The sequence below is a fragment of the Taeniopygia guttata genome, chromosome 1 (genome assembly GCF_048771995.1).
Source record: "Taeniopygia guttata chromosome 1, bTaeGut7.mat, whole genome shotgun sequence".
NCBI classification, from domain to species: Eukaryota; Metazoa; Chordata; class Aves; order Passeriformes; family Estrildidae; genus Taeniopygia; species Taeniopygia guttata.
Window position 1 is genome coordinate 7,791,991 of NC_133024.1, and position 25,320 is coordinate 7,817,310.

General features: G+C 47.5%; 1 protein-coding gene across 5 annotated transcripts; it reads left to right on the forward strand.

Moving 5' to 3' along the window:
* The first annotated feature begins 538 nt into the window (after nucleotides 1-538).
* Nucleotides 539-23,937, forward strand: LOC115492635 (nuclear mitotic apparatus protein 1). Of its 5 annotated transcripts, none has more exons than XM_041711503.2 (6): nucleotides 539-642; nucleotides 2,162-2,234; nucleotides 3,145-3,233; nucleotides 4,857-4,936; nucleotides 7,294-7,374; nucleotides 10,041-10,170. In XM_041711503.2, the coding sequence occupies exons 1-6, from the start codon at nucleotides 602-604 to the stop codon at nucleotides 10,079-10,081; spliced, it is 405 nt and encodes a 134-aa protein (XP_041567437.2). In that variant the 5' UTR covers nucleotides 539-601; the 3' UTR covers nucleotides 10,082-10,170. The 5 variants fall into 5 exon arrangements, 4 of the variants coding, with proteins under 4 accessions (XP_041567437.2, XP_072779218.1, XP_072779213.1 ...); XM_072923117.1 differs by having other exon boundaries at nucleotides 4,863-4,936; XR_012053450.1 differs by having other exon boundaries at nucleotides 4,857-9,098; nucleotides 10,041-10,177.
* The last annotated feature ends 1,383 nt before the right edge of the window (nucleotides 23,938-25,320 follow it).

Genomic DNA, 25,320 nt, shown 5'->3' on the forward strand with positions numbered 1-25,320 from the left:
GCGCCGTCCGCCGTCCGCCGAGTGCGCCGGGCCCCGCCCCGCCCCGGCCCGCCCCGCCCCGGCCCGGCCCGGCGCGCCCAGCGGGCAGCGGGGGGGCGACCCGGAGGCCTTCCAATAATACCGGGACCGCGGCTCCGGGACAGCGGCTCCGGCCTCGGGATAGCGGCCCGGCTCCAGGACCGCGGCTCCGAGACCGGGACTGCGGCTCCAGGACCGCGGCTCCGGGACTGCGGCTCCGGGACCGGGACAGCGGCTCCGGCTACGGGACCGCGGCATCGGGACCGCGGCTCCGGCCTCGGGACAGCGGCTCCGAGACCGGGACTTCGGCTCCGGCCTCGGGACGGCGGCTTCGGCTCCGGGACGGCGGCTCCGGGACCGCGGCTATCGGCCCCGGGATAGCGGCCCGGCTCCGGGATTAAGGCTATCGGCTCCGGGACTGCGGCTCCGGCCCCGGGACAGCGGCTCCGGCCCCGGGACTGCGAGTTCGGCCTCGGGACGGCGGCTCCGGGACCGCGGCTTCGGCCTCGGGACGGCGGCTCCGGTTTAGCGGCCCGGCTCCGGGACTGTGGCTATCGGCTCCGGGACCGCGGCTTCGGCCACGATGCAGGAGATGAAGACAGGCACGAATTCCTCAGCCTTACGGTAAGGGTAAAGCTGACACGAGGCGGGTCCCGGTGGTTCCCTCAGCGGGTCCCGGTGGTTCCCTCAGCGGGTCCCGGTGGTTCCCTCAGCGGGTCCCGGTGGTTCCCTCGGCGGGTCCCGGTGATTCCCTCGGCGGGTCCCGGTGGTTCCGTCGGCGGGTCCCGGTGGTTCCCTCGGCGGGTCCCCTTCCCTAAGGACTGGTTCTTCCTTTCCCGGGGCTTGGCAAAGCCGGAGCCTTCGCCAGCGGCATTCGGCCGCCGCGTTCCTCGCGGGTTCCTTTGCATCCCCCAGCGCAGGTTGGAAAGAACCTTCTCCCTGTGCTCGGGGCAGCCCCATCCCGCGGCCCTGAGCCTCCCCAGGCACTGCGGAGATGATTTCCGAGGGTCTCCGGAACAGCAGCATCCCTTCCTCGCCCGACTCCTCCCTGGTCTAGCTGGTGGCCCGTAGGGTCCGGTTCCCGTCGGATCCGTGCCCGCGGGTGTGTGCGTGTCGGGAAACACGAAATGTTTGCAGGCTGGTTCTGGTAAAACCCAGCGAGACGCTGGTGGGACACGGTTTTCTCCGAGGGTTTGCACCCAGTGCTGCTCGAGTAGTGCCTTGTCCCTTTGGGTGGATTTTTAAGCTGTGCCACCAGGTGGAGTGACAGTAGTTGCTGAGTGACCCAGCCGTGGGACAAGGGTTTCAGGCAAATTGGAAGGATTTCAATTTGTCCTGCTGAGGATCCCAAGCTTCCCAGCTGGGCTAGCAGCAGTGGCAGCTCCGTAGTCGTGGTGCGGATGTCCAGGTGCAATACAGGGTGAGGAGCTCCCTCCTCATCTAGGTGACTTTTTGGCTGCCAGCAGTTCCTCCCCTGGAAGACTACCAGGGTGGCACTGGGGACAGCCAGCGTGGAGGCAAAGGTTGCTGTGAGGGGACCTGGCAGTGATCCCAGATCCTGTCAGGGCAGCTCATCCCTGCTCCCACCTAACGCAGTGATGCCCAGAGAGCTCCTTGTACCTCAGCAGGAGGTTTTTTCACTAGCAGCTGTGGGAAGGGGAGCTGGCAGCACTTCAATGGCTTGGCCACTGCCTTGCTGGGCAAGAAATGTTAGTGACATTTGGAGGTGAGAGGGAGGGAAGAAGGCACAGCAGGAGAATGAGGAGCCCGAGCAGCAGTTTTCCACTGACCCCTTGTCAGGATCCTAATCTGTGGGAGTAGACCTGGCTGCTGCTCAGCATTGCTTCCCACTCTGTGCCTGTGGGGAAGCAGGAGAGTGCTGGCTGCTCCCTAACAGCTGGGATGTCCCAGATGCAGGGACACATCCTCCCTTGGTGGGTACAAATGCCTGGTGCTGGGCACGAGTCGTTTAGTAACATGGTTACTATATCTTTCCTTTTTATTTTTGTGTGTGTTTCTTTTTTTTGTTGTTGTTGTGTTGTTTGGTTTGGTTTTTTTGTTGTTGTTGTTGTTTTTGTTTTGTTTTGGTTTTTTTTGTTTCTTTTTTTTTGTTTGTTTGTTTTTTGTTTTTTTTTGGTTTTAGGTCTGGGCAGGGACCTGATAGGCTGGCCATGATGTCTCTTCACAGTGTAAGAGTTGCTGCTCTCCTTGACTGGGTAAGTTCCCCCTCCTGTGCCAGAGCTTGCTGAATACATGGGACATGGTACTGGCAGCTTTGGGGCATGATGCTGGGGCTTGTCACAGGAGGAGTGTGGCTGGGGTAGGTCCTAGGGTAGCCAAATTCCTACGGTTTGTGGGCAGCTGGGTGTTTGCAGGAGAAGCCTTGCTCACCCTTGAGTGACCACAAATGCTGGAATGGCTTGGTCTGGTCATGGAAACTGCCTGGGAGATGGAGCTGAGCCTGAAGCAGGCAGCAGCTGTACTGTAAAGGGGTTGTTGGATCTGTCCACAAAGCTTTGCTGTGTCCAAGTGAAAACTCATAGAGTAGTTTGGGTTAGAAGGGGCTTTTAAGCTCATTTAACTAGAATGCCCTGCCATGGGCAGGGAGACCTCCCACTAGACCAGCTTGCTCCAAACAACATCCAACCGAGCCTTGAACACTTCCAGGGATAGGGCAGCCACGGCTTCTGTGGACAACCCTCACAGGGCAGAATTTCTTCTCATCTAACCCTGCCCTCTGTCAGAGAGAAGCCATTCCCTCTTGTCCTGTCACTCCAGGCCTTTTCCAAAGTTCCTCTTCAGCCCTTTTGGAGCCCCTTTAGGCACTGACAGGGGCTCTAAGGTCTCCCTGGAGCCTTCTTTTCTTCAGGCTGAGCACCCTCAGGCCTCTCAGCCTTTCCAGAGAAGAAGGGCTCCAGCAGTGTGATAAATGGGACTTGTGCCAGACTCCCAGATATGGAACTGTGGGGATCATGTTCATCTGTTCCTTGGGAAGGGGTGGTTTGAAGGGGTAGATTTACTTTCCCACCCAGTTCTTGCTGTCCCCTGCCATGACTGGAGATGGCGAGTGGCAGAGTGCAGCATTGTCTTGGTTTCTGCCTTCTGACTGTCCCACCCCATTTCTAGGTGAACAGCACAAAGGTTTGTCCTGATCCCCTCAATGATCTGTCCCAGCTCCAGGACTGTAGCGTCTTCCTCAGAATTATCCACAAAATGTGAGTATGGGGAGCTGTGTACACATTTCAAAGCACACAGCTGGGTCTGTACTGTCCCTGGAGCCATGGCCTCAGCCTCCAGGAGCTAAGGGGCTCCTGTCTTGGGCAGGGTGGGAGTGGGGGTCTTGGGGTGTTTACTCCTCCTCTGGCATATGAGATGCTGGGATCTCCATCTCCTCTGTGCCATTGCCCTGCCTGCAGAGCTGTTGGGTCCCTCAGAGCTGCCCAGGGAATGCTTTGGTCAGAGTTCCTGTCATTTGAGGCTTGTCACATCTGGGCAGCTCCTGGGTGCTGCTGCCAGTGGCACAGGGGTTCCTGCAGCTACACAGGTGATTATTCATTTCTGTTGATGTCCCTCTGGTGAGGGAATAGCCCAGCAAGTTTTCCTGAGTGGCATCCTTGGGATCCTGAGGAAACCTTGTATCTGGAAAGCAGTGTAAAGAATGGCAGTTTCTGCCTCGTGCAGTGCTTCTGTTGCCTTGTCAGGCTGCTGCTGAGTAGAGTGTGGTCAGGATGGAGCCTGTGTGCTCTGTCCTGGGACCTGAGGTGGCTGGGCAGGGGTGGGAGGAATCCCTCCTTCAGGAATTGTGTTTGTTCCCTGGGATCAAGGGGCAACTAACATTTACAGGCCATTATGGGCATCAGAGGTGGGACAAAGCCTGGTGGTTAAGGAGCTGGCAAAACAAATTGAGAGCGTGTGAGGCTGCCATGCATTGCTCTCAAACCCTTCTGGAGGGAGGGAGGCTCACTGAGAGCCTGTCAACTATAATTACCTCCTGTGCAGGGCAAGGAGAGCCTGCCTGGAGCAGGGATCTGCCTGCAGTGGGTGGGGAGGAAGGAGCTGCACCGCAGATATATTTAGTCAGACCTGGTTAATCTCCTGGGTCTGTGCTCCAGCTCGGATTAGTGGGATCTTGGTGGCGTGTGCTCTCTAAAGAGGCCTGGCCATTGCTGATACAGTGGGGTGGCAGCAGGGCAGCTGCCACAGCAGCTGGCTGATCTGAGGAGCTCCTGGTGGCATGAGGGGAAATCTGTGAGGAGGAGCAAATCCTCATGGCAGCCCCTGTCCCAGGCCAGGATCCTGGTTTTGGCACTTTGGGAGTAAGTGGCAGTACTGAAGCAGTGCTGGTCAAGCATGAGTGATGTGGGTTTTGGCCATGCCATTTCTGAGCTGCACTTGGGTTCAATGACCCTTGTGGGTCCTTTCCAGCTCAGGATATTCCATGAACTGGTGGCTGCTCAGAAGGAATGTAGTCATAAATAAGAGCAAGAGGAAGCTTTGGCCTCCCCAAAATCCAGCAAGAAAAGCCCCAGGCTCCACGCATGGGCTGCCCCTGTGGTACTTCCCGGCCAGAGGGGCCACCACAAGCTCCCTGTGCTAGCTGGATGGGCTGGCAGGCAGAATAGGAAGCAGTGCAGGGGGGTGTTGGCTGCCCAGCTCCAGCTGCTCTCCCAGCAGGGAGATGCCAGGATATTCCTGTTGGTCCTGGCTCTGCTGGCCCTGGTGTGGGGGCAGAAGGCAGAGCGGTGCCCCAGAGCCAACCCCTGGCTCAGTGCTGCACAAAACTCAGTGTTGTTCTAATCCCTCCAGAAGGAGTTAATGCAAACCCTGCACTCTTCCAGCCACAGGAGCAAGGAGGGGGAGTCTGTGCTGTCACAGCTGCTGCCAGAGAGGATCTCCTTCATCCATGGTTTCCTGCAGGGTAAGACCCTCTGCTGGTGCTGGGGAAAGCGACTGCCCCTGCTCAGTGCCCCTGACCTCTGAGGGAGTCTGGTCTGCTGTCTGCAGCTTCCCCCTCTGTCGCTATGGAGTAAGAAATGACACAGACTCATCAGAAGGCTGGTTTGCACAGCATCTTGCTTTACTTTGAAAATCTCTCTTTTATACACTGTTCCATACAGAGAGACCAGATTGGTCAATTAATACATTTCACCTGATTGGCTAATTAACAAAAACACCTTTCTTATAAACAATTTTTGAGAAAAACAGGAAAACACAGAATCACAAGATTGGAAGAGACCTTCAAGATCATCAAGTCCAACCTATTCCCTGACACCTCAACTAAACCATGGCACCAAATGCCACATCCAGTCTTTCTTTAAACATATCCAGGGATGGTGACTCCACCACCTCCCCAGGCAGACCATTCCAGTACTTTATCACCCTTTGCTTGAAAAACTTTTTCCTGATATCCAACCTATATTTTCCTTGACACAGCCTGAGACTGTGACTTCTTGTTCTGTCAGTTGCTGCCTGATGAAAGAGATCAACCCCCACCTGACTACAACCACTCTTCAGGGAGTTATAGAGAGTGATAAGGTTACCTCCGAGTCTCCTTTTCTCCAGGCTAAACACCCCCAGCTCCCTCAGTTGTTCCTCACAGGACTTGTGTTCCAAGCCCCTCACCAGCCTTGTTGCCTCCTCTGGACACGCTCAAGCATCTCAACATCCTTCCCAAGCTGAGGGGCCCAGAACTGGACACAGCACTCAAGTGCATCCTCACCAGTGCTGAGTACAGGGGAAGGATGAGCTCCCTGCTCCTGCTGGCCACACCATTCCTGATACAGGCCAGGATGCCACTGACCTTCTTGGCCACCAGGGCAGACTGCTGGCTCATGTTCAGCCGGCTGTCAACCAGTACCCCCAGGTCCCTTTCTGCCTGGGCACTGTTGGAACCAGGCCTGGTTCGGGGGTTCTGTGTGGTGGAAAAGTCTCTCCTCCAACCCGTGCTTCCAAAGAAAGGTTCAGCAGTCTCTTGTTGTTCAGTCTCAAGGTAGTTTATTGCAAGTTATCTAAAAGATTTTCTTCTCTGGCTGCTGTGGTTTGCTCACAGCTCAGGCAGAGGCACACACACACCCTGACATCCTCTCTGTCTGGTGTCTTCTCTCCCCCAGCCCCTGCCTGCTGCTCTTTTATATGGTACATTACGTGTTACATGTTTACAGTTTTTCCCCAATACCTACTACCTATATTAAATGGTGCTTTTCTACTCTAAACCAATCTGTGAGTGCCAACAGCATCAAGAACGTGGAGACAAGGAAGAAGAAAGGAAGAACAGGACCAGCCTACATTCCTCCATCTTAAAACCTCTGACCCCCATGTACAAAGTAAAAATCCCCCTGTACAGGTGCTAAAACCCCCTTGTACAATACTAAGAAATTCTTCCCTCTACTTTGTAACTACTTCTACTATAATACCTAAACTTTTGTGACTTCTTGTTCTTCCTGCAAGGTTGGTAAATCATTCAATGGCTCAAACTCAAAATCACAGCTGTTTCCAGATGCCTGCCAGGGTCTCAAATGCTACTGACCAGGGTCTGGAACCTCCAAAAATGTCTGAGGAACATTTTGAGTTCCAACATCTCCCCCTCCTGTTTGAACCAGAAACACCTGTTTTGCCACTTTGTTCATGGCCTGTCGAATGCACAGAAAAATGCATGGCAGAACAAGCAGAAGAACTAGAAGCCCTATAAAAATATAAAATGCTACTTTCAAAAGCTCCCTCCACAATGGTAAGAGATTAAAAAAGTTAATGAAATCATCCCACCAGGATCCTGTAACTTCTTTCAATTTGCTGATGCTGCTTTGTATTTTTTCATGGATAGATTTTGAGTGATCAGACAAGTACATGCAGCACATGCCCTTAAATTCTTCACACCCGTGCCCATGTGATCGCAGCAAATAATCAATTGCCATGTCGCTATAGGACACGTGAAAGCACAACACGAGCTACCTGCTATTTTGCAAGGTAAAAGAGAAAGTTTATTTTTTTATTCTAACTTTTATACTTTTCCAAAGATGACAGTGGATTGGAGAGTGAATGGGCCACCTCTCCAAAGACATTGGACAAACTACCAGTACATTAAGTTTCTCTACCCCCATGAAGGAATGCAAAACAATATGTTGTTTATAGAAATTGTGTGGGAAAGTTTTCTAACAGAATGTAAACTCAGAAGGCTTTAGAAAATCTTAAGAATCAGGGTGACATTGCCACCCTGTTTTGAAGTGTTGCTTGTCTTGCACTGTTGATATTTATTAACATGTCATTCACTCGCTGCAGAGGAAATGGCACGACTGTGTTTGCTCAACCAACATGCCATGTGCTCCAATTGTGTCAGTGCCACCCCTGATGCTGCTTGGGGTGAGAAAATTGCCACTGCAATTCTCTGAGCCTTGTCCCAGGTATAAACTTCATCATCACAATTTGGACTGTATTGCTCAATGGATCTTTTTTCCCTGCGTGTCTGCTCCCTTAAAATTTCCAAATCAGGTGTTATCAATGAGAGTTCCCCAATGCTGCATGGGCCACCCTTTATTTTTGCAGGGATAGCAGGCCAAATTCTGTCCCCGCAGATTAAAAACACTCCCTTTGGTAAAATGGCTGGATTTTGGAGGGATGGTTTGCTCATAATTTTTATGTAATTACACCAGGATGGTGCATTTCTATAAAAGAGTTGGTTTGGAGTGACATCTATTATGTGGTTATCTGTTTCTGCCACTCCCAATGGGTTAAATTTAATACAGAATTTCATTTTTGTTGACCCAAAGATGTCCAATTCTGGAGGTTCAAAGTGAGCCACAGGAAGATACTGTGTACAAACATGCCATCCTTCCACAGGATCTGAAAAAGACTTCAGAACCTTTGGAGGGATGCCTTTTGGGATTGGCCATCCCTCCACTGGCACACCTACCAAGCATGTTGAGAATGGTTTCCCCAGTTTTGAATGGGTCAGGCAAATGCTGTCCAGACCCGCTGCTTTTGCCAGAGTCTCCCACACATTTTCCCTTGGTTGTCTCATGGGAAAGTCTGTCCTATTGACCAAGGCAATAGGCAAGAGAATGAAGCACATGAACACTATCTGTCTGAACCCCATGTCCATGTCCCCACCCTCTGTGAGAAACCCCGCAATGTAGCAACACTTGAATGACACTTAATTCCCTAGAAAAAACCCCAAGTCTCTGAGTTGCCAGTTGTTGTCTGATGAGGCGTCTTCAGCATCGCTGTTTGCCTTCGATTTGTCCCAACTCTGGGTTTCTGACCAAAACTAAAGGACTCTCCCTTAGTTTTGCTTGTGTGCTGTTTGTAAAATGTCTGACAATTGGTGGAGTGGGCTCTGAGAAAGAACCATTTAAAAAATTCAACATATACAGAGCTTTGTTCAACCGCATATAAGGTGTTGCACCTGCCTCCCCCCTCTTCTGTTTATCCAAAAGGGATTTCAGGGTGTGATGTGTTCTTTCAATGATTGCTTGACCTGAGGGAGAATGAGGAATACCAAAAATGTGTTTGACTCCCCATTTTTTCAGAAATTTGTCAAGCACCTTGCCTGTGTTAGTTTGACCATTATCTGTTTTTATTTCTTGTGGCACCCCTAATGATACAAATGCTTGTAAAAAATGTCTGCAGGCATGTTCTGTGGTCTCCCCTGTATGTAATAATGTAAAAATTGCCCCTGGAAATGTGTTGGCTGAAACATTAATGTTTTTGAGCCTCCAAAAAGATGGATATTTTGTGACATCAGTTTGCCACAGCTGGAGACTTTGCAATCCTCTCGGATTGACTGCTCCTGTGGATGCAGGTGGCTGCACAAGCTGGCACTCTGGGCAAGAGCTGATGATTTCCTTTGCTTGGCTTTTAGAAAGGCAAAAGGATTCTATCAATGCTTGTGCATTTTGGTGGAAAAATGCATGGCTCAATTTTGCTTGCTCGAAAATGTCTGGCAGTGTCTGTGAGATGGGCATTGTGAGCTTGTCTGCATGAGCATTCCCTTCTGCTAAAAACCCTGGAAGTGAGGAATGCGCTCTGATGTGTGTAACAAAATATTTGTGTTCTCTGTTTCCTAGGATTGTTCTCATGCACGATAGGTATGAATATAAAATTTCATTGTCTATGTGCTTTAAAAGTGACCCTTCTAATTGTTTGACCACATTTGCAACATATGCTGAATCTGTGATCAGATTAAGGGGTTCCTGAAACAACTGAAAAACCCTGACCACTGCTGCCAATTCCACAATTTGTGGTGAACCCTGTACTATTTTTATATCTGATTCCCATTTCCCCATTTTTGGGTTTTGCCATGTGATCATTGATTTGTGGGTTTTCCCTGAACCATCAGTGAACGCTGTCACCCCTTCCACTGGTTCCTGACTTATTTTTGGTTTTTCTCTGAAACTTATTTTTGCATTTAACATTCTGTGAGCTGGAAAATGAACTGTGCAAACTCCTGGATACCCTAACAATGCGATTGGAAAATCTTGTGACTTTTGCATTGCCCACTCAAAATATTTTTTCTTTAAAGGTAAATGAACGATTGAGAAATCTTTGCCTGACATTGTCAGCAACCTGGTCCTTGCCTTAATAATAATTTAGGCTATCATCTCTAAATCTGTGAGGATTGTTTTTGAGGGCCTGTAAGCTAAAAAAACCCACTCTATCAACAATAGAGGGTCCATTTGAGATAAATCCCACTGAAAAATCAACCCATACAATTGTGCTGTTTCCCCCAGCACTGCCAAATGAAAAGGCAGTGATTTCACAAAGCAATGTGCTTGTCTCTGTTGAATCATATCTGTGATCTTCTCAAGATCTTTCCATGCTTCAGGCATCAGAGTTCTGGGAGATTTGATGTTGTTGTCCCCTTTCAAGAGGTCGAGCAATGACGAGATGTCATCATTTGTGATTCCCAAGATCAGTCTCATCCAGTATATTTCCCCAAAAAGCTGTTGCAAGTCCTGCAGATTGGTGACTTTTGTGTTGATTTCCAGTTTCTGTGGCCTTATTGTTTGCTTTGTGATCTTTCATCCCAGGTGTTTCCAAGGTGCAATTTCTTGTATTTTTGGTGCACTGATTTCTAGTCCTGCTTTTTGCACCTGTGCAATCACACAGTCACGAACTTTCTGCACTGGTGTTGCTCTTTGTGTAATTTGCAAGAGCTTCCTTGACAGGCTTTTCAGTTTGGTCTCCCAACTGTTCCTCCATGATGGATGCGACATGTTGTCGTGTCCCCACCTTGCTGCACGCCTCGATTGTGTCTGCCAGGGTGGCCTGGTGCGGCATCATGCTGATGATTCGCCTGCATTCTGGGTTGGCATTGGAAAAAGCGAGGCTTTTGATTAAATGCAGCTTTGCTCCCTCATCCATCACTTGTTGTTCCACTGCCTGGGAAAGACGATCCACGAACGAGGAGAATGGCTCCGAAGGACCCTGCTTGATCTCGGTGTAGATGTTGTCCTGGACTCCCGCCGGGGCAATCTGAAGAATTGCTCTTTGTGCAGCCTCTTTGATGTCGCTGAGCACACTCACTGCTTGTTGAGTTGGGTCATCTTTGGGAGGATCACCAGCAAGCTGCACCATAGTGAGGTTTGTGTTTGGTCTGCCTTGGTATCTGGCTCTCAGCTCCTCCAGGGATCTCCTCCACGCCTTCTGCCACACGAGAGCTTGGGTGTATGTAAGAACTGATGTTGCGAGATATTTAAGATCATATGGTGTTAAATCATACATGCCAAAAATGCTTTTCAACATTTGTTTGAAATATGGTGGCGACAACCCTCTTGTCTCGAATGGCTTTGGCTAGGTCTTTGATCGCACCACGATCCAGGCGTTCCCACCGCGGGTTTTGGCCCTGAGCATCATAGTTCACTGGCATCGTTATGTTTCCCAAGCCCTGCAATAAACCTTTCTCCTTTTCCAATTCTGCTCGAATGTCCTGCCAGTCCACTTCTGTGCTCAGTGAAGCTGGAAATTCTGTGGGTACTTGCCTGTAGAGTGGAGTCATCTGTGGTGACTGCAGCTTTGGTGCAGCAGCACTCACCAATACCAACGGCGTGTGTGGCATCTGCGAAGATGAAGGCTGAGTTCTGGATAAAAATGGAGCATCTGCTGTGGAGGAGAACACACGACTGCCCTGCATTATTTGGAAAATTTGCAGAAGGTGAACCAACAGCTCTGGATGCGACTCCAAGGCTGTGCTCAAGTACCGTAAAAGAAAATCGACAGCACCTTTTGATATTAAAATTGACTCTCCATTACCCGAAAAATCGGCAGAGCTTGATGTTGAAATTGTCCAAGCAGGGGCACCCTCCGAAGCAGTGATGCATAGAGTATCATCCTGTTGCTGCGCCTTAGCAGAAGTGTCCTGAGTCCCATGCTGTTCTGGGGTCCACGGAGGTTCCCACTGTCGTGCAGGTGTGGTCTTCTTCCCCCTGGATCCCTTCTTGTATGAAACTGGGAAGAAGTGCTGCGATGTTTCTGTCCCATGACTGGTTGGCACGGTGGCGCTGCCCTCGACCAGCTGAGGTCCGGATTACAAAAGGCTGTGGTGTTTGCTCCTCTATTTGTATCTCTAATAAATCTTTGAGCATTTCTTCTAACAATTGAGTCACTTTTGCAAATCCTGCAGTCTGGGATATTGACTTTTTATTTTAACTTTGCAGTGTCTGAGGCTGGCTGGGATTGGCTGTGGGCCCGAGCTGGCTGCATGTGTTGACATGGGAATGGTGGAGGGGTGGTACCCTGAGAGGTGTTTGCACCATGGTCACACCCCATCCCTGCTTCATCATCACAGGGGTGTAGACACTCCCGCCCTGGCCCCACGGTCCCCTCACTCTCGCCTGTGCCGTGGGGTGTTTTGTGCCACTCCTCCCCCTCTTCCCTCAGCGCTACACTCTCGCCTGCATCCTTCCCCTGTCTGGTGTAAAATGACAGACCCCTTGCCATGTTGCTAAAGTGACTCTAATATTGTTCTCGTTGAAGGCAATCTTATCTTTTTTTGTGGCTCGGTAACATAGCTGCTTATTGATCCCTTGCCAAAAATTTGATTCAAAGAAAAGATGTGTCTCTGTGTGCGGGTAATTACACCACACCCACAACAACAGGGCTTTGAGCTCTTTTGGACACCATCCCCTGTAGGGCTGATAAAATTTAGGTCTGGTCCTGGCAGTATCCCACCCCCATGTCCTTAATTTTGACCGTTCTCACCAAAAGCTGAGTCAGCAGGAGGTCAGTCCGGAGATGGCGCTGATCACCGTCCAGCAGGTCACAGGTGAGAAATCCCAGGCGCGCTTCTGGTTTTTCTCCTCTCCAGGCTGTTCTCAAGATGAGTTGTCTTGGTGAAGGTCAGCATGTTTTGTCTTGAACTCTCTGCTCCCTCTCTCTTTGGAGTCTTCGGCGAGTGTGTGCATGTGCCTTTTTCTGGTGGGGGTTGGAGGTCGCTTGATGGATTGGCTTCTTGCCTCTGCCCACCCAGGGACACCAGGTGCCAGAGCTCACCCCTAGGTCAGGGGTGGCTCCATGTGGTGGAAAAGTCTCTCCTCCAACCTGTGCTTTCAAAGAAAGACTCTTCTGTTGTTGGGTCTCAAGGTAGTTTATTGCAAGCTATCTAAAAGATTTTCTTCTTGAGCTGCTGTGGTTTGCTCAGCAGCTCAGGCAGAGGCACACACACACCCTGACATCCTCTCTGACTCCTGTCTTCTTCTTCTTCTCTCCCTGCCCAGGGCTGCTGCTGTCTTTTATATGGTACATTACATGTTACATGTTTATAGTTTTTCCCCAATGCCTATTACCTATATTAAATGGCGCTTTTCTACTCTAAACCAATCTGTGAGTGCCAACATCACCAAGAACATGGAGGTAAGGAAGAAGAAAGAGGGAGGACAGGGCAGGCCCAAATCCCTTCATCTTAAAACCTCTGACCCCCATGTACAAAACCAAAACTCCCCTGTACAGGACTTAAAACCCCACTGTACGGCATTCAAAAATTCTTCCCTTTGTGACTACTTCTACTATAATATCTAAACTTTTGTGACTTCTTGTTCTTCCTGCAAGGTTGGTAAATCATTCCATGGTTCAAACCCAAAATCACAGCTGTTTCCAGCTGCCTGCCAGGGTCTCAAATGCTTCTGACCTGGGCCCGGGACATCCAAAAATGTCTGAGGGACATTTTGAGTTCTGACAAAAACCCTCATACCTTCTCTCTGTAAACTTTCCACAGGCAGTTCCACACAAGAATGACTCCTTCTCTTCCTTCTTCTACCTTCTACCAGCCATGAAGGACTTTGCCAGAACTCACTGGCAAAGACTGAGAGCAGTAAGCAGCCAGGGTGAGGGCAGGAGGAAGACAGTGTCCCATGGGATTACCTGCCAGGAAGGCTGGGAGCACAATGCCTGTCCAGCTGCCTGCAGGTCAGGGGGGCTGCAGGGACATCCAGTGCAGAGGCTGGGGAAGAGCAGGCAGGAATCACAGACACAGTTTGGACTGGAACATCTTAAAGCCCCCCCCACCATGGGCAAGGACACTTTCCACTAAACCAGGTAGCTCCAAGCCACATCAAATCTAGCTTTGGAATGCTTCCAAGGATGGGACAGCCACAGCTGCACTGGGCAACCTGTGCTGGTGTTTTACCACCCTCACATGGAAGAATTTCTTTGTAATAACCCAACTAACCCTGTCTTCTGTCAATTTGAAGCCATTACCCCTTGTCTTGTCCTCCCAGGCCATTGTCCCTCTCCAGTTCTTTTGGAGCCCTGTTGGTATCATAGGGCCTTGTTGGCAGAAGTGTGGTGTGTATTGTGCTACAATTCAGAACTTCATAGGAGGTATAACGCCATTGAAATTTAAATTGTATCACATCACAAGAAACAAAATAGTCCTTGTCTCCACAGTTTTTGGAAGGAATTAAAGGAGGTTCAAATTTGTGGAGTTGAATGCAAAAGAAATAACTTAGCACCTTGAATCAGAAACGAAATCAAAGACAAATATGAAACTAAGTCAGATGTCATACTCATGCCTTATTACTTCCTTGTTTGCCTTAAGTAACGTGATCCTGCCCATGAGTCAACCAAAAACTAATATTTGGGGGACAAGGCACAGATACCTTGTCTGCTTCAGTGTATCTGACAGAGGTTTGACAAAGCTGTCAAAGCAGTATTCGTGGTTCAAACAGGAGGGGGAGATGTTGGAACTCTGGTTACTGAGAATTTTAGATTTTCTGTGCTGACACGCACTGACTCCCAAGAGAACACTGCATTTGACCTGAGGCCATGGAGAAGGCTTCCAAAATTTAATGATAGAACTGGGATTATGGGTATGTAGTTTGAATAGAAGTGTGTAATGTCACATGGTGGAAACTTAGAGTTTAAGGTTTTGGAATATAGTATTTTATATATATATATATATATATATATAAGGCAAGATGGAGATTTTAGGGTGATGGCTAGTCCTTCTTCTCCACTTTCTTCTTCATGGGTTGGGGTGATATTGTGTAATTGGGTAAAAAAGTCCACATTGTGGGTCATGGGTGGTTGGTTATTGGGTTAAAAGTAAAAATATTTTAGGTATCATTTCTTAATTGGACAGTTTATCCTTAAAACACCTTGTAAGAGATACAGCTCCATTTTTAATTTGTTAGTGAAGTGCTGTAGAACTCATGCTTTGTGAGACTGTAATATAAGTAAGAATTAATAAACATCTGAGTCCAAACAAGAAATACCGTCTCAAGCATTTAATCCTGACCTTGGCAGAAAAATGAAGCGAAGAATCCGGAGAGCCCCTTAGGCAGTGGAAGAGGCTCGCAGTTCTCAGAACCTTCTTGTCTCCAGACTGAACAGTGCTGGGTGTCCCAGCCTGTCTCCACAGCACACGGTCTCCAGCCCTCAAGAGCATCTCCATGGCCTCCTCTGGACTCATCCAGTTGCTCAGGCTGGGGATCCGAGCTGGAAGCAGCTCTGCAGGTGGGGTCTCAGCTGAGCAGAGGGGCAGAATTCCCCCTGGCACTGCAGGACCTCCCACATCCTTGGCCAGCAGCTCTGGGTGACTCCCCAGGGTGCTCGTGCCAGCCCTGCGCTGCCAACATCACCATCCGGGCACAGCAGCTGAGGTGGGCTCCAGGCAGCCCCTTCCACCTTCCACAGGCAGCTCCTCAGTTGCTTTTCCTCCCTGGATTTTCGGGGGATAGGCAGTGTCAGCCTTGCAGGAGGACAGAGTGGTGGGAGCTGGGGCTCTGGGGTCCAAGGGAGCACCTCAAGGGGCTCCAGGCCACACTGTGCAGGGACAGGATGGGATGGACCACATCAGGCCAGGTAAATGCATGGTTCAGGAAAGAAAGTCCTGTAAAAGGCAGGGCTGGAGCACCAGGGTCTGTCTGAGAGCTCAGCATCCTCCTGTGGGACAAGGAGAGGCCCCAGGCAATCGGGACAGGTTCCTTGTGCCCACCACTCTGGGCACAGCCCCTAGCTCAGCCCAGCAAGCACCTCCTGGGCTTTCCATGGGGCACAAGTGGTGTCCGTGGAGGAACGGCCCCTTCCTGCTGCCTCCCCATGGAGAGGGATGCATGGAGGTGTACGAGACACCTACAGTGTCCAGGGGTGGCTGAAGGGGTCAGGCTCCTGCCCCTGTGGTTTGTGCAGGCGGATGGTTATCGCAGACAATGGTAACTACCCTCTCCCTCCACAAGAGCTGCATGAAATGAGTTGTAAATATTCAGTCAGCTCACACCTCACCCACGCTTTCTGGGAAAGAGAAAGAGGAATAACCTCATTCATGCTGAGGCAGATTGTAACCAGAGGGTCAGAGTGCTCTCGCTGGCTTTGTGCCTCCCCACATTTCTCCACATCACTTTCCTTATGCAGCTTCCTCTGCTTTTGCAGGTGGGCAGGCACAGGTTCCTGTGCCCTGTGTTTTGCTGGCTTATTTTCACCCAAATCAGTTCCCTGGGCAGATTCACACTGTGGTCTGAGAAATGGTTGAGTTGACAGTGCCTCAGAGGTGATGGCAGGGCTGGTCCTGGGAACATCAGTGCCGGGCAGAGGGAGTGCCCTGCTCCAGGCAATGCCCTGCTCCACTATCACACCTGACCCTTCCTGTGCAGGAATCACTCGTAGAGCAGCTGCAAAAGAGCCAAACTGCATCCACAGACACAGCCAGGCGCTCAGTTTAAAGTTTTAAAATCAGAATCACAGAATCATTTCAGATAGAAAAGACCTTTGAGATCATCAAGTCCAACCATTAACCCAGCACTGCCAAGCACACCACTAAGCCATGACCCTCAGTGTCACATATATACAACTTTTAAAAATCTCCAGAGATGGAGACACCACCAATTCCCTGGCCAGTCTGCTCTGATGCCTTTTATGAAAGAAATTTTCCCTAATGTACAATCTAGATTTCCCCTGGTGCAGCCTAAGGCCATTTCCTCTTGCCCAGTTCTTGTTACCTGGGAGAAGAGCCTGACCCCACCTGGCTGCACCCTCCTTTCAGGCAGCTGTAGAGAGTGACAGTGTCCCCCTGAGCCTCCTTTCCTCCTGTCAAACACCCCCAGCTCCCTCAGCTGCTCCTCATCAGACCTGTGCTCCAGACCTTCCCCAGCTCTGTTTTCTTCTCTGGACACGCTCCAGCCCCTCAATGTCCTTCTTGCAGTGTGGAACCCAAAACTGAACACAGGATTGAGGTGTGACCTCAGCAGTGCCCAGCACAGGGACAATCACTGCCCTGGTCCTGCTGCCACACCACTGCTGATCCAGGCCAGGTGCCACTGGCTTTTTTGGCCACCTGGGCACTGCTGGCTCATGTTCAGCTGCTGTAATCAGCACCCCCAGGTCCTTTTCCCCAGGGCAGCTTTCCAGCCACTCTGCCCCAGCCTGTGGCACTGCTACAACCCCAGGGCAGGACTCAGCACTTGCCCTTGTTCAGCCTCAGCCCATCGGCCTCAGCCCATCAGTCCAGCCTGCCCAAAGCTTTATTTTATTATCATTAACTCTGAACGATGAAGGTGGCTAGGAGGAGAGTTTCACATATTACCAAAGGGCACAATGTCCTGCAGGGTCTTGTTTATGACAGCTTTTCACCTTTCCTTTCAAGCACAGTCTCAAACTCTAGCAACTCCAAAATCTCACTTGGAGCTGATAAATTTTTAATATGATCAGCTCTGATGCATACCTGGGCAGCAGCAATGTGCCTGTCCTCGTTGATGTCAAGGCCTGGAATACTGCAGGATTCTCAGCAAGCAGCTAGTGCAATGATCACAAATAAAGACCTCACTCTGGGGTGAAAATTAAAGTGGAATAAATTTAAGAGTTCCATTTTTGTTAAAATAAATTTTTGAAAGCTACATTGGAATACATCTACTGCCACAATGTTGTTGTTTTTTGGTTTTTTTTTTGAGCACACAAATAAACTAGAGCCTGCTTCTGTACCAGGATACTTGAGCATAATCACCCATTCCTAGCCAGAACTACTGAAGTTTGAAACCTTGCTTATATGAATGCCAAGACAACATTAATAGCTTAGCTTTTTTAGGACTTGACAAATATGTTGGGATGTAAGTGTTGTTATTTATTTAGTGACACACACACAAAATAAAAGACTGGAACACAGCATTAAAGATAATCTATAATTAAACTGGCTTGACATAACATGCCAGAATAATCCACGTGACCTGTGGTATGGCCTTTTTCTCCAGGGCTTCTTGCTATTCATGTCTACATACAATTAGATTGTGTGGAGTTTGGTCATGTGTCTGGCTCACTTAGAGGGTATGTGCTGCTTTGGTGGCTATTTAATATGCTGTTTGATCTCTTGCCACAAAAAAAAAAAAAAAAAAATATATATATATATGTATATATATATATGAATACACTGAAACACTGAGACAATGCAATGGGGAGCACAGACAATGCAATAAGGAGCATTTAAGACTCTAAGAAATTCCGAGGTCAGGCATTCCTAGGACTAGACAGTTTCTGGAAGAGAACAGAGCCTGCTGCAATTATTCCACCTGCAGTGAGAACTGCTTCTTTACAGGTCTGAGCACGCCTGTTCCCCATCAGTCTGTGAAGTTTTAGTGTGGGAAGGAGTGGTGTGGCCCAGTAAAGTGAAGGATCTGAACGATAAAAATCATCTTCCTGTGAGAACAAAGGACATGGTTGCCTCAGTGAAGGTTTCCATCTGCTTTCACACAGCTCTCAGGAGGCTCACATGATGATGGCATTGTTCACTTTTAAAACTGCAAACACACTTCTGCAATAAAAGTGGAGAAGGGTATTGGAGGTGGGGAGAGCAGAGAGAGGGATACTTCCCTTAAACCACAAGGCTGGTGGAGATGCTGGATCCCAGTTATCATCTGTTTTGCCTGGTATCCTCCTTGCAACACTGGATGCCCAGGAAAGAAGCCAGGAAAGCTGCAAACATGTCCTGACACTTCCCAGAAACAGCTGCAGAGCTTTGACCTGTCTGGTTCTGTTCCTGAGCCAGTGCTGGTATTTTGCCCCAAACAATACCAGATAAAATACATTCCAAGCTCTACCACACAGATAAATGAAGAGTGAAACAAAACTTTGTGTGAAGTTGTATCCATTTCATGGGAGCTGTTTTTCTCCACCTAAGATAGCCAGAGCAATCAAAAAGAGTGTTTCAAAGCTCAATGAATGTGTGATCGCATACATTTGACAAATATTTTGCAATTGTGTAATGTGTCAGTTGTGGAAATCAAAAGTGATATTCCCAGAGCAAGACTATGCCTGAGCTTGATTGGTCGAATTTTGAATTTTATGGCCTTGGAGCTCTTTTCCAACCTATGTGATTCTGTAATGCTGTGAATCTATGATTTCATGGCAAAGGAGGGACGTGCAGCACAGGGCCCCACTCAGCTCTAAGGGCAGTCCCAGAGTATGCCACACTCTCTAGGTTGTACCAGACAAAATCAGAGGAGCCATTGTCAGGCCAGGGCTTTGTAGATATGAGACATTCCTCTTGCAGCAGCTTTCCCCTGTCCTGGTTGCTCCAAAGGATCAAGGGTCCAGTTCAAATGGTATCAGTGCAGTGAATTTTGATTCTTACTCTCCACCTGACAATCCAGCACTTCCAAAGCCTTCCATTGCGAGCTGAGAGCTGCAGTATGGCCATGTGCAGTGTCCCTGATGAAGTCAGCGAGACAAAAGCTCTCTCTGGTGGTGCATTTCAGTCGTTGCACCATCTCATTCCAAGCATGCCCAGCTCGGCGCTGTCCCTCCCTTTCCTGATGAACCCACCCCAGGCTGTACCAGGATTAGGGACAGCACTGGAGCAAGCAAGCTCTGCTTGAACAGAGCTCAACACATCTGGGGTAAGACAAGCCAGTACAGAGGGTGAGCTGGGAACTGTATCTAAATCTGCATGGTCAGAAAATTTCCATCGATGAGTGTTTCATACACGTCGTTAAGCCCAAACACATCCAGGAGCTCAGAAAACAAAATCTACCTTGGGTTTTAATGATTTTATTGTTATTCATATTCCTACAGGTACAATTTCTTACCTCAGCAAAATATAATCTCTCTGCCTTTTTAGTCCCAGGAGAGAGCTTGGAGCAGTAGGTACGATTACGTTCAAATTCAATTTCTGTGCGTAGCACTGACTGCTGAGCAGCTATCAATAAATTCACCTGCCTCTTCCAAGGCACAATCACAACAAGTAAGTTAATGCCCTGGGAATGAAAAGAGGCAGAATAGTCATAGCTTGTATAATTTGCTTCTGATTTCTCCAAGTACAGTTCACAGCAGTAGAGGATTTATGTTTAATATGGATAGTGTTAGTGCAGGTATATATAATTATAAGGCAATATGACTTCCTGTCCTTTAACATAATGTCATTAGGCATCTTTTGGGGGAGAATGTGTCCTAAATGGAAAAAAAAAACACTTCTACAAAATCAAAAATGCATGACACCAAGGAATCCTTCAGTCTCCAAGTCAAAAGTTAAGGCACAGACTGTGTTGTTCCTTTACATGCATATAATATTCACGTCTGTCAACAACAGCCCACTTACATTTGAACACTGGAAAAAAAATCAGATGCCACACAGACAGTCATATTATGGCTGTCTCCTTATTAGGCATCTGTGTGTATTCAGCACAGGTTTGTGTGAACAATGGATTTCAGTGAATTGCCTTCTCATTCTCATTGGCACACACATCGAAGGAAGTCAGGAGAGTCTGGAGTCAAAAACATCTGGGTAATGCTCAAAAATTCATCTGATTGATAGTAGGCTGCTGTATACATAATTATCTTTTGTACAGGTAGATACACATGTATGTATATATATGTACATATGTGTATGTATATTGGATTTTTGTTTTCTGTATAATGAACTAACACATGACTGGGAAAATCACATGCAGAATTTCAGACCTGTGACTTCAGTAGAACTGTTCATAGGTAAAAAGGAAACATTTGCTTAAGTACTTGGTTAAGCTTAAGGTCAGGGTTAGGTTTATACTGGTACCTAGGCAACTTGGAATGATGTGCAGGGACAGGAAGATTTCATAAGCAAACTTTTTGTTTCATAGGAAAGAGTCGCACATGCCAAGATTAAAAAGCCTTTAGCACTTTGTCAGGTTTTGGAAGAATTTGAAGACAAACAAATATATTTGCTAAGAATCTGGTGATGATTCTGTCTCTGTCACAGACACATAGACAGGTGTCCAGTCTGCCACACGAGGAAAACTCATTCAGTCTTACTTGTTATCCTTCTAAAGTTTGCCATTCCTGTTAAGTAACAATGCAGGGAAGACCCCTAAATCAACCAAGAAACTTGTGTCCTGTATCATTGTCCTAACAATTCTTGCAAGCCTGAATTTCCATGTGTTTGAAGAAGTATTTCTTTATTTAAAAGACAGGTCCTGATGTTTGTTTTATGGCAGAGGATCACTGGTGTGCTCCAGGAGCAGCACGCTGTCGATGACTGAGAGCACACAGAGCTGTACTACAAATATACATAAAAGACATTTATAGTGCTCCTTGCAGAAACATACCTGAACATCTTTGCCACAGCCCTGGTGGACAGAGAGGCTTGCAGTGGTGGTTTCACACAGGCAGGCTGGAACAGGTATCTGGCATGGCTGGCAAGGGCTGTTTTTTAAAGGAGGATTCCTCCAGCTGATGTAATGCGCTGTGCCAAACTTGACCTCATTCCATCCCAGCAGTTTAGAGGTGTAAGTCTCCCTGTCACTTTTCATAGTACTTTGTTCATTGCTGAAAGTGGTGTCTCACCTAGGACAGTGGGCTCCAGGGAAACAACATTTTCATCCATTTCAAAAGAAGATTCAAGAGCAATTGCAATATTTTCTTCTTCTTCTGGCTTACTTCTAGCCTGCTACAGAGCCCAGAGGAAAGAGTAAGGTGATGATACAGGGGAGGACACCTCTGGCAGAGCAACCAGTCTGGCACTGAATCAGAAGCAATGTGCTGACCTTTGTCTGGAGCAGACACCAAGCTTCCCAGCACTTGTTCAGGCTTGATCTGAACACAGAAACAATGGTGCAAAGTCACTGTTCACCAGTGACTCCTGAAATCTTAGCTCACACTTCTGCCCCGTGTGTCAAGGGGTGAGGGCAGAGCTGGGACTATGGTCTGGAGCTGTTACACTAAATACAGGAGAAAATAGTGCCACTGGACCTGGCCTTGCCTTCATAAAAGCTTAAGTAAAGCTGCCTGGACCTCAAGGTTTAGAATGTGGTTTTTGCTGCTATGACAGTAAGAGTTGGCTACTTCTGCCCTTCTTCCACAGGGGTTTTATATTGTCTATAGGAAATTTGAGCATTGCATCAAAGACTGCTTTCCATGCATACAAAAACAGATACCATTTCACACACAGAATATGCACAATTTCCCTCTTTTTAGTGCATGATGTCCAAGTGAGTTCTTGTCCTTCACTTCTCTTCCAATGCCTTTAGAGCCACCCCAGAGATTGGTTCTCAATAGATGGTGCTTCTTAAGCCAACAAGCCAACTTTGTTTGCTTTAGAATTTAGCAAAAAATGGCTTTATCTTTATTAATAAATGACCAGAAGCCAGGTAAACAGGGAAGTGGCAAAATGGTTGATTTTGTATAATAAAGAACTCACAGCTACAGCATGATGGAGTTAAACATTAACCTGCATTGTGTTTGTAAATGCATAAGTGATATATAATCACCTTGTTACTTATACCAGCCTTGTGAAACTGAAAAGCAGATTAATTTAGCAATGTGTACTATCAGTAAAATGGTATTAAAGCTCTACAAGAGCAGCCCTGGAGAGAAGGACCTGGGGATGCTGGTGGGTGAGAGGCTGGACATGCCCTGGCCATTGGAGCCCAGAACCCCCCGTGTGCTGGGCTGATCCAAACCCCGTGGGCAGCAGGGCAGGGAGGGGATTCTGCCCCTCTGCCCCGCTCTGCTCAGACCCCACCTGCAGGGCTGCATCAGCTCTGGGCTCCAGCACAGCAAGGACAGGGACCTGCTGGAGCCAGGCCAGAGGAGGCACCGAGGGGAGCAGAGGGATGGAGCAGCTCTGCTGGGAGGAAAGGCTGGGAGAATTGGGATTGTTCAGCCTGGAACAACCCCAGAGAAGGGGTTGGAGTGACCTAATTGTGACTTTACAGTATCTGAAGGGATCCTACAGGAAAGATGGAGAGAGACTAAAGGCCTGGAGTGAGAGGACAAGGGGGACCAGCTTCAAACTGAGTAGGTTTAGATGAGATTAGGATTAAATTATTTACTATCAGGGTGCTGAGGCCCTGGCACAAGTTGCCCAGAGAATCTGTGGCTGCCCCATCCCTGGGAGTGTTCAAGGCCAGGCTGGATGGGGCTCTGAGCAACCTGGGATAGTGTAAGGTGTCCCTGCCCATGGCAGGGGGTTGGAACAAAATTTTCTTTAAGGTCCCTTCCAACCCAGGCCATTCTATGATTCTATAATTCAAGCATCACTAAAACATCACATCCTTAAACTAGAGAAGCAGTAGAACTGAACCATGGCCAGATGGAATTGTCTCCTCCCTGTCTCACAAATCAAACTCTAAGCTGACATGGACATTCAAGACAACCTTCAAACCAGTGTTTAAAAATGCACCTGCTGTCAACCAAAATGCAGCTTGGACTGCTTCTTACCAAGCCTCCTCCCTCTCCTGAAAATCTGGCTATTAAGTTTGCCTAGTGGTATTGTCCTGTAATCTATCTTCTAGACACAAACACTGTCAAAATACTGTTAATTAGTGTATGAGAATCCATTGGTAAACTACTGTTCCTTAAAAAAAAAAAAAAAAAAAATTAAAAACAAGCAATGGATTGGCTCATGTTCAAGCTGTCTGCTGCATTGTACAAAGTGCCTGCTTCACTGGACAACTAATCCAAAGTAATCCTCTTTTGAGATCACTGATTCATCATCTGATTTGTACTCTGATTTGCACCAGGAATGCCTGCTGTGGCAAATTATTCCAAAGTGGCAGATTATATTATTTTTCACTACCTACACTTTGATCTCCAGAAACTAAGAGACAGCACAGACTTTCCAACAGCTGATGAAATAAAACAGAAAAAAAAATATGATCCACACATTTTTATGAAGTCTCCTACTGGGAATAAACCTAAAATAAACATTGTATTTTGGCAGTCATGCCTCAACTATCTGTGAAGAGAATGTTCACAGATTAAAAGCTTTGCTTTTAGCTTTTCCATAATCCTATCCTCCAGCATCCCATTTCCTTTTTCTGCCTAATGACTCACAATTCTGTCAACCTCTCCAACTAATACCTAGGTATACTTTCTCTTTTGCTCCCACAGCTCTTGTTGCTGGAAGAATTCTGAGCTGGGGAATGCTCTGGACTTTGATAGAGGAAGGCTGGTTTGGGATTATCTTTCTGTTGCAGGGCCCCTCTTTGATCTGTGGTATCTCACTGGACTAATTGCTGACTTGGTTCCCCCTCTGTGAAATAAAGACAACCATCTGCCCACTCCTTCACCTCTCATTAGCATTTAGTTGTATTTATTATTTAGGTTACAAGATCTGTGTGGTAGGGCAGGTTTCTTACTGTTTGCCTGTAGTGTCTGACACAGTGAGGCCAGTCTGGGTCAGAACATTAGACTCAAGCCTGCCACAAAAATAGCAATATTATTTGCTAGTGATAAGAGTGTGTTTAATATTTTAACAAAGTTAACACCTGAAAGAAGAACATTCTTTGATTTTTCCCTTACTGCATTCCTATTTCCTAACTATACCATAGAGGTTAACAACAATGTACATGTTAATACATGTCTGGTGGGGTTTTGTATATAAAATACTGTGGGGTTTTTTTGGGTTCTATGGGATTGGTTTACTTTTGTATGATTGTTTTGTATTCTTAATCAAGTATTTCACCCCCCAAATTGCCCTTTCATTAATTAATTCCAGCAGTTCAAGAACTAAAGGGAAACCAAGTCAAGTGTCATGAGATACAGCAAGGCTGCAGAATCCTGCACTTTCTTCATAGTTGGATGTGCCACCTCATTATCATATTCATTATAATGAATGTATAATGTCAAGTCAGTAATGTGGGAAGTTTTGCCATGTGTTTTCTTTCTCTTCAATTACACAGATTACGTTAACATTAACTAAATCCATAAAATAAAACAGGATTACAAACTGGGAATAGAAGAGTACGGAGGAGATAAAAGGACAGAAATACATTCATATTTCAGAAAGTTTTGGATTCATGGCTATGACACTTTGCCATATCTCATGAATACACAGGGTGATGGTCTCTGGATGAGGTACAGCAATAATATCAACAGTCATTTGAAAAGCATTGACATTACTAATTAGCTTGAGGCTGATTTTATGAAGCCTGTCAGATTTCTTAGGTAGCTGTATGATATATCCAGCATAACTGATAATTGGCAAGAAGCAATTAACCACATTTCTCTCTTTGGTGCCTGCCAAAAACATTTTAACTTCCAAATAGCAACAGTTCCAATGAATATAAGCAAATGCAAACTTGTCATGGCAGGTTGAGCTTCTTGTGTAGCGACTCTGATGGAAATTGATGTTTTCATAATGCACCCAGGTTTGATTGACAGAAATTTCCACAGAAAACCACAGCACATCCTTTGCATCACTTTTAATGAAGCTGCAGTTTTCATTCTTAGCTATTTCTTGTTGCCTGAGCAACAATGGTTTCGATTTGGCTTTCTTTGTTTCTCAATTCTAGTCAAATTAAACGGGGAAAGAAAAGAAAAACAAACCAGCAGCATGGAACTCAGCAAAAAGTGCTTTGCTTTTCTAGCCCCATCTCCCATAGATTCACTGACTACCCAAACTGTGCCCCAACA

Coding starts and splice junctions, on each gene's coding strand:
- LOC115492635 (XM_072923112.1), top strand. CDS start 602: ATGCAGGAGATGAAGACAGGCACGAATTCCTCAGCCTTACG. Junction 2,235..3,144: donor TTGCTGCTCTCCTTGACTGG/GTAAGTTCCCCC, acceptor CCCCATTTCTAG/GTGAACAGCACAAAGGTTTG. Junction 3,234..4,856: donor CTCAGAATTATCCACAAAAT/GTGAGTATGGGG, acceptor GCACTCTTCCAG/CCACAGGAGCAAGGAGGGGG.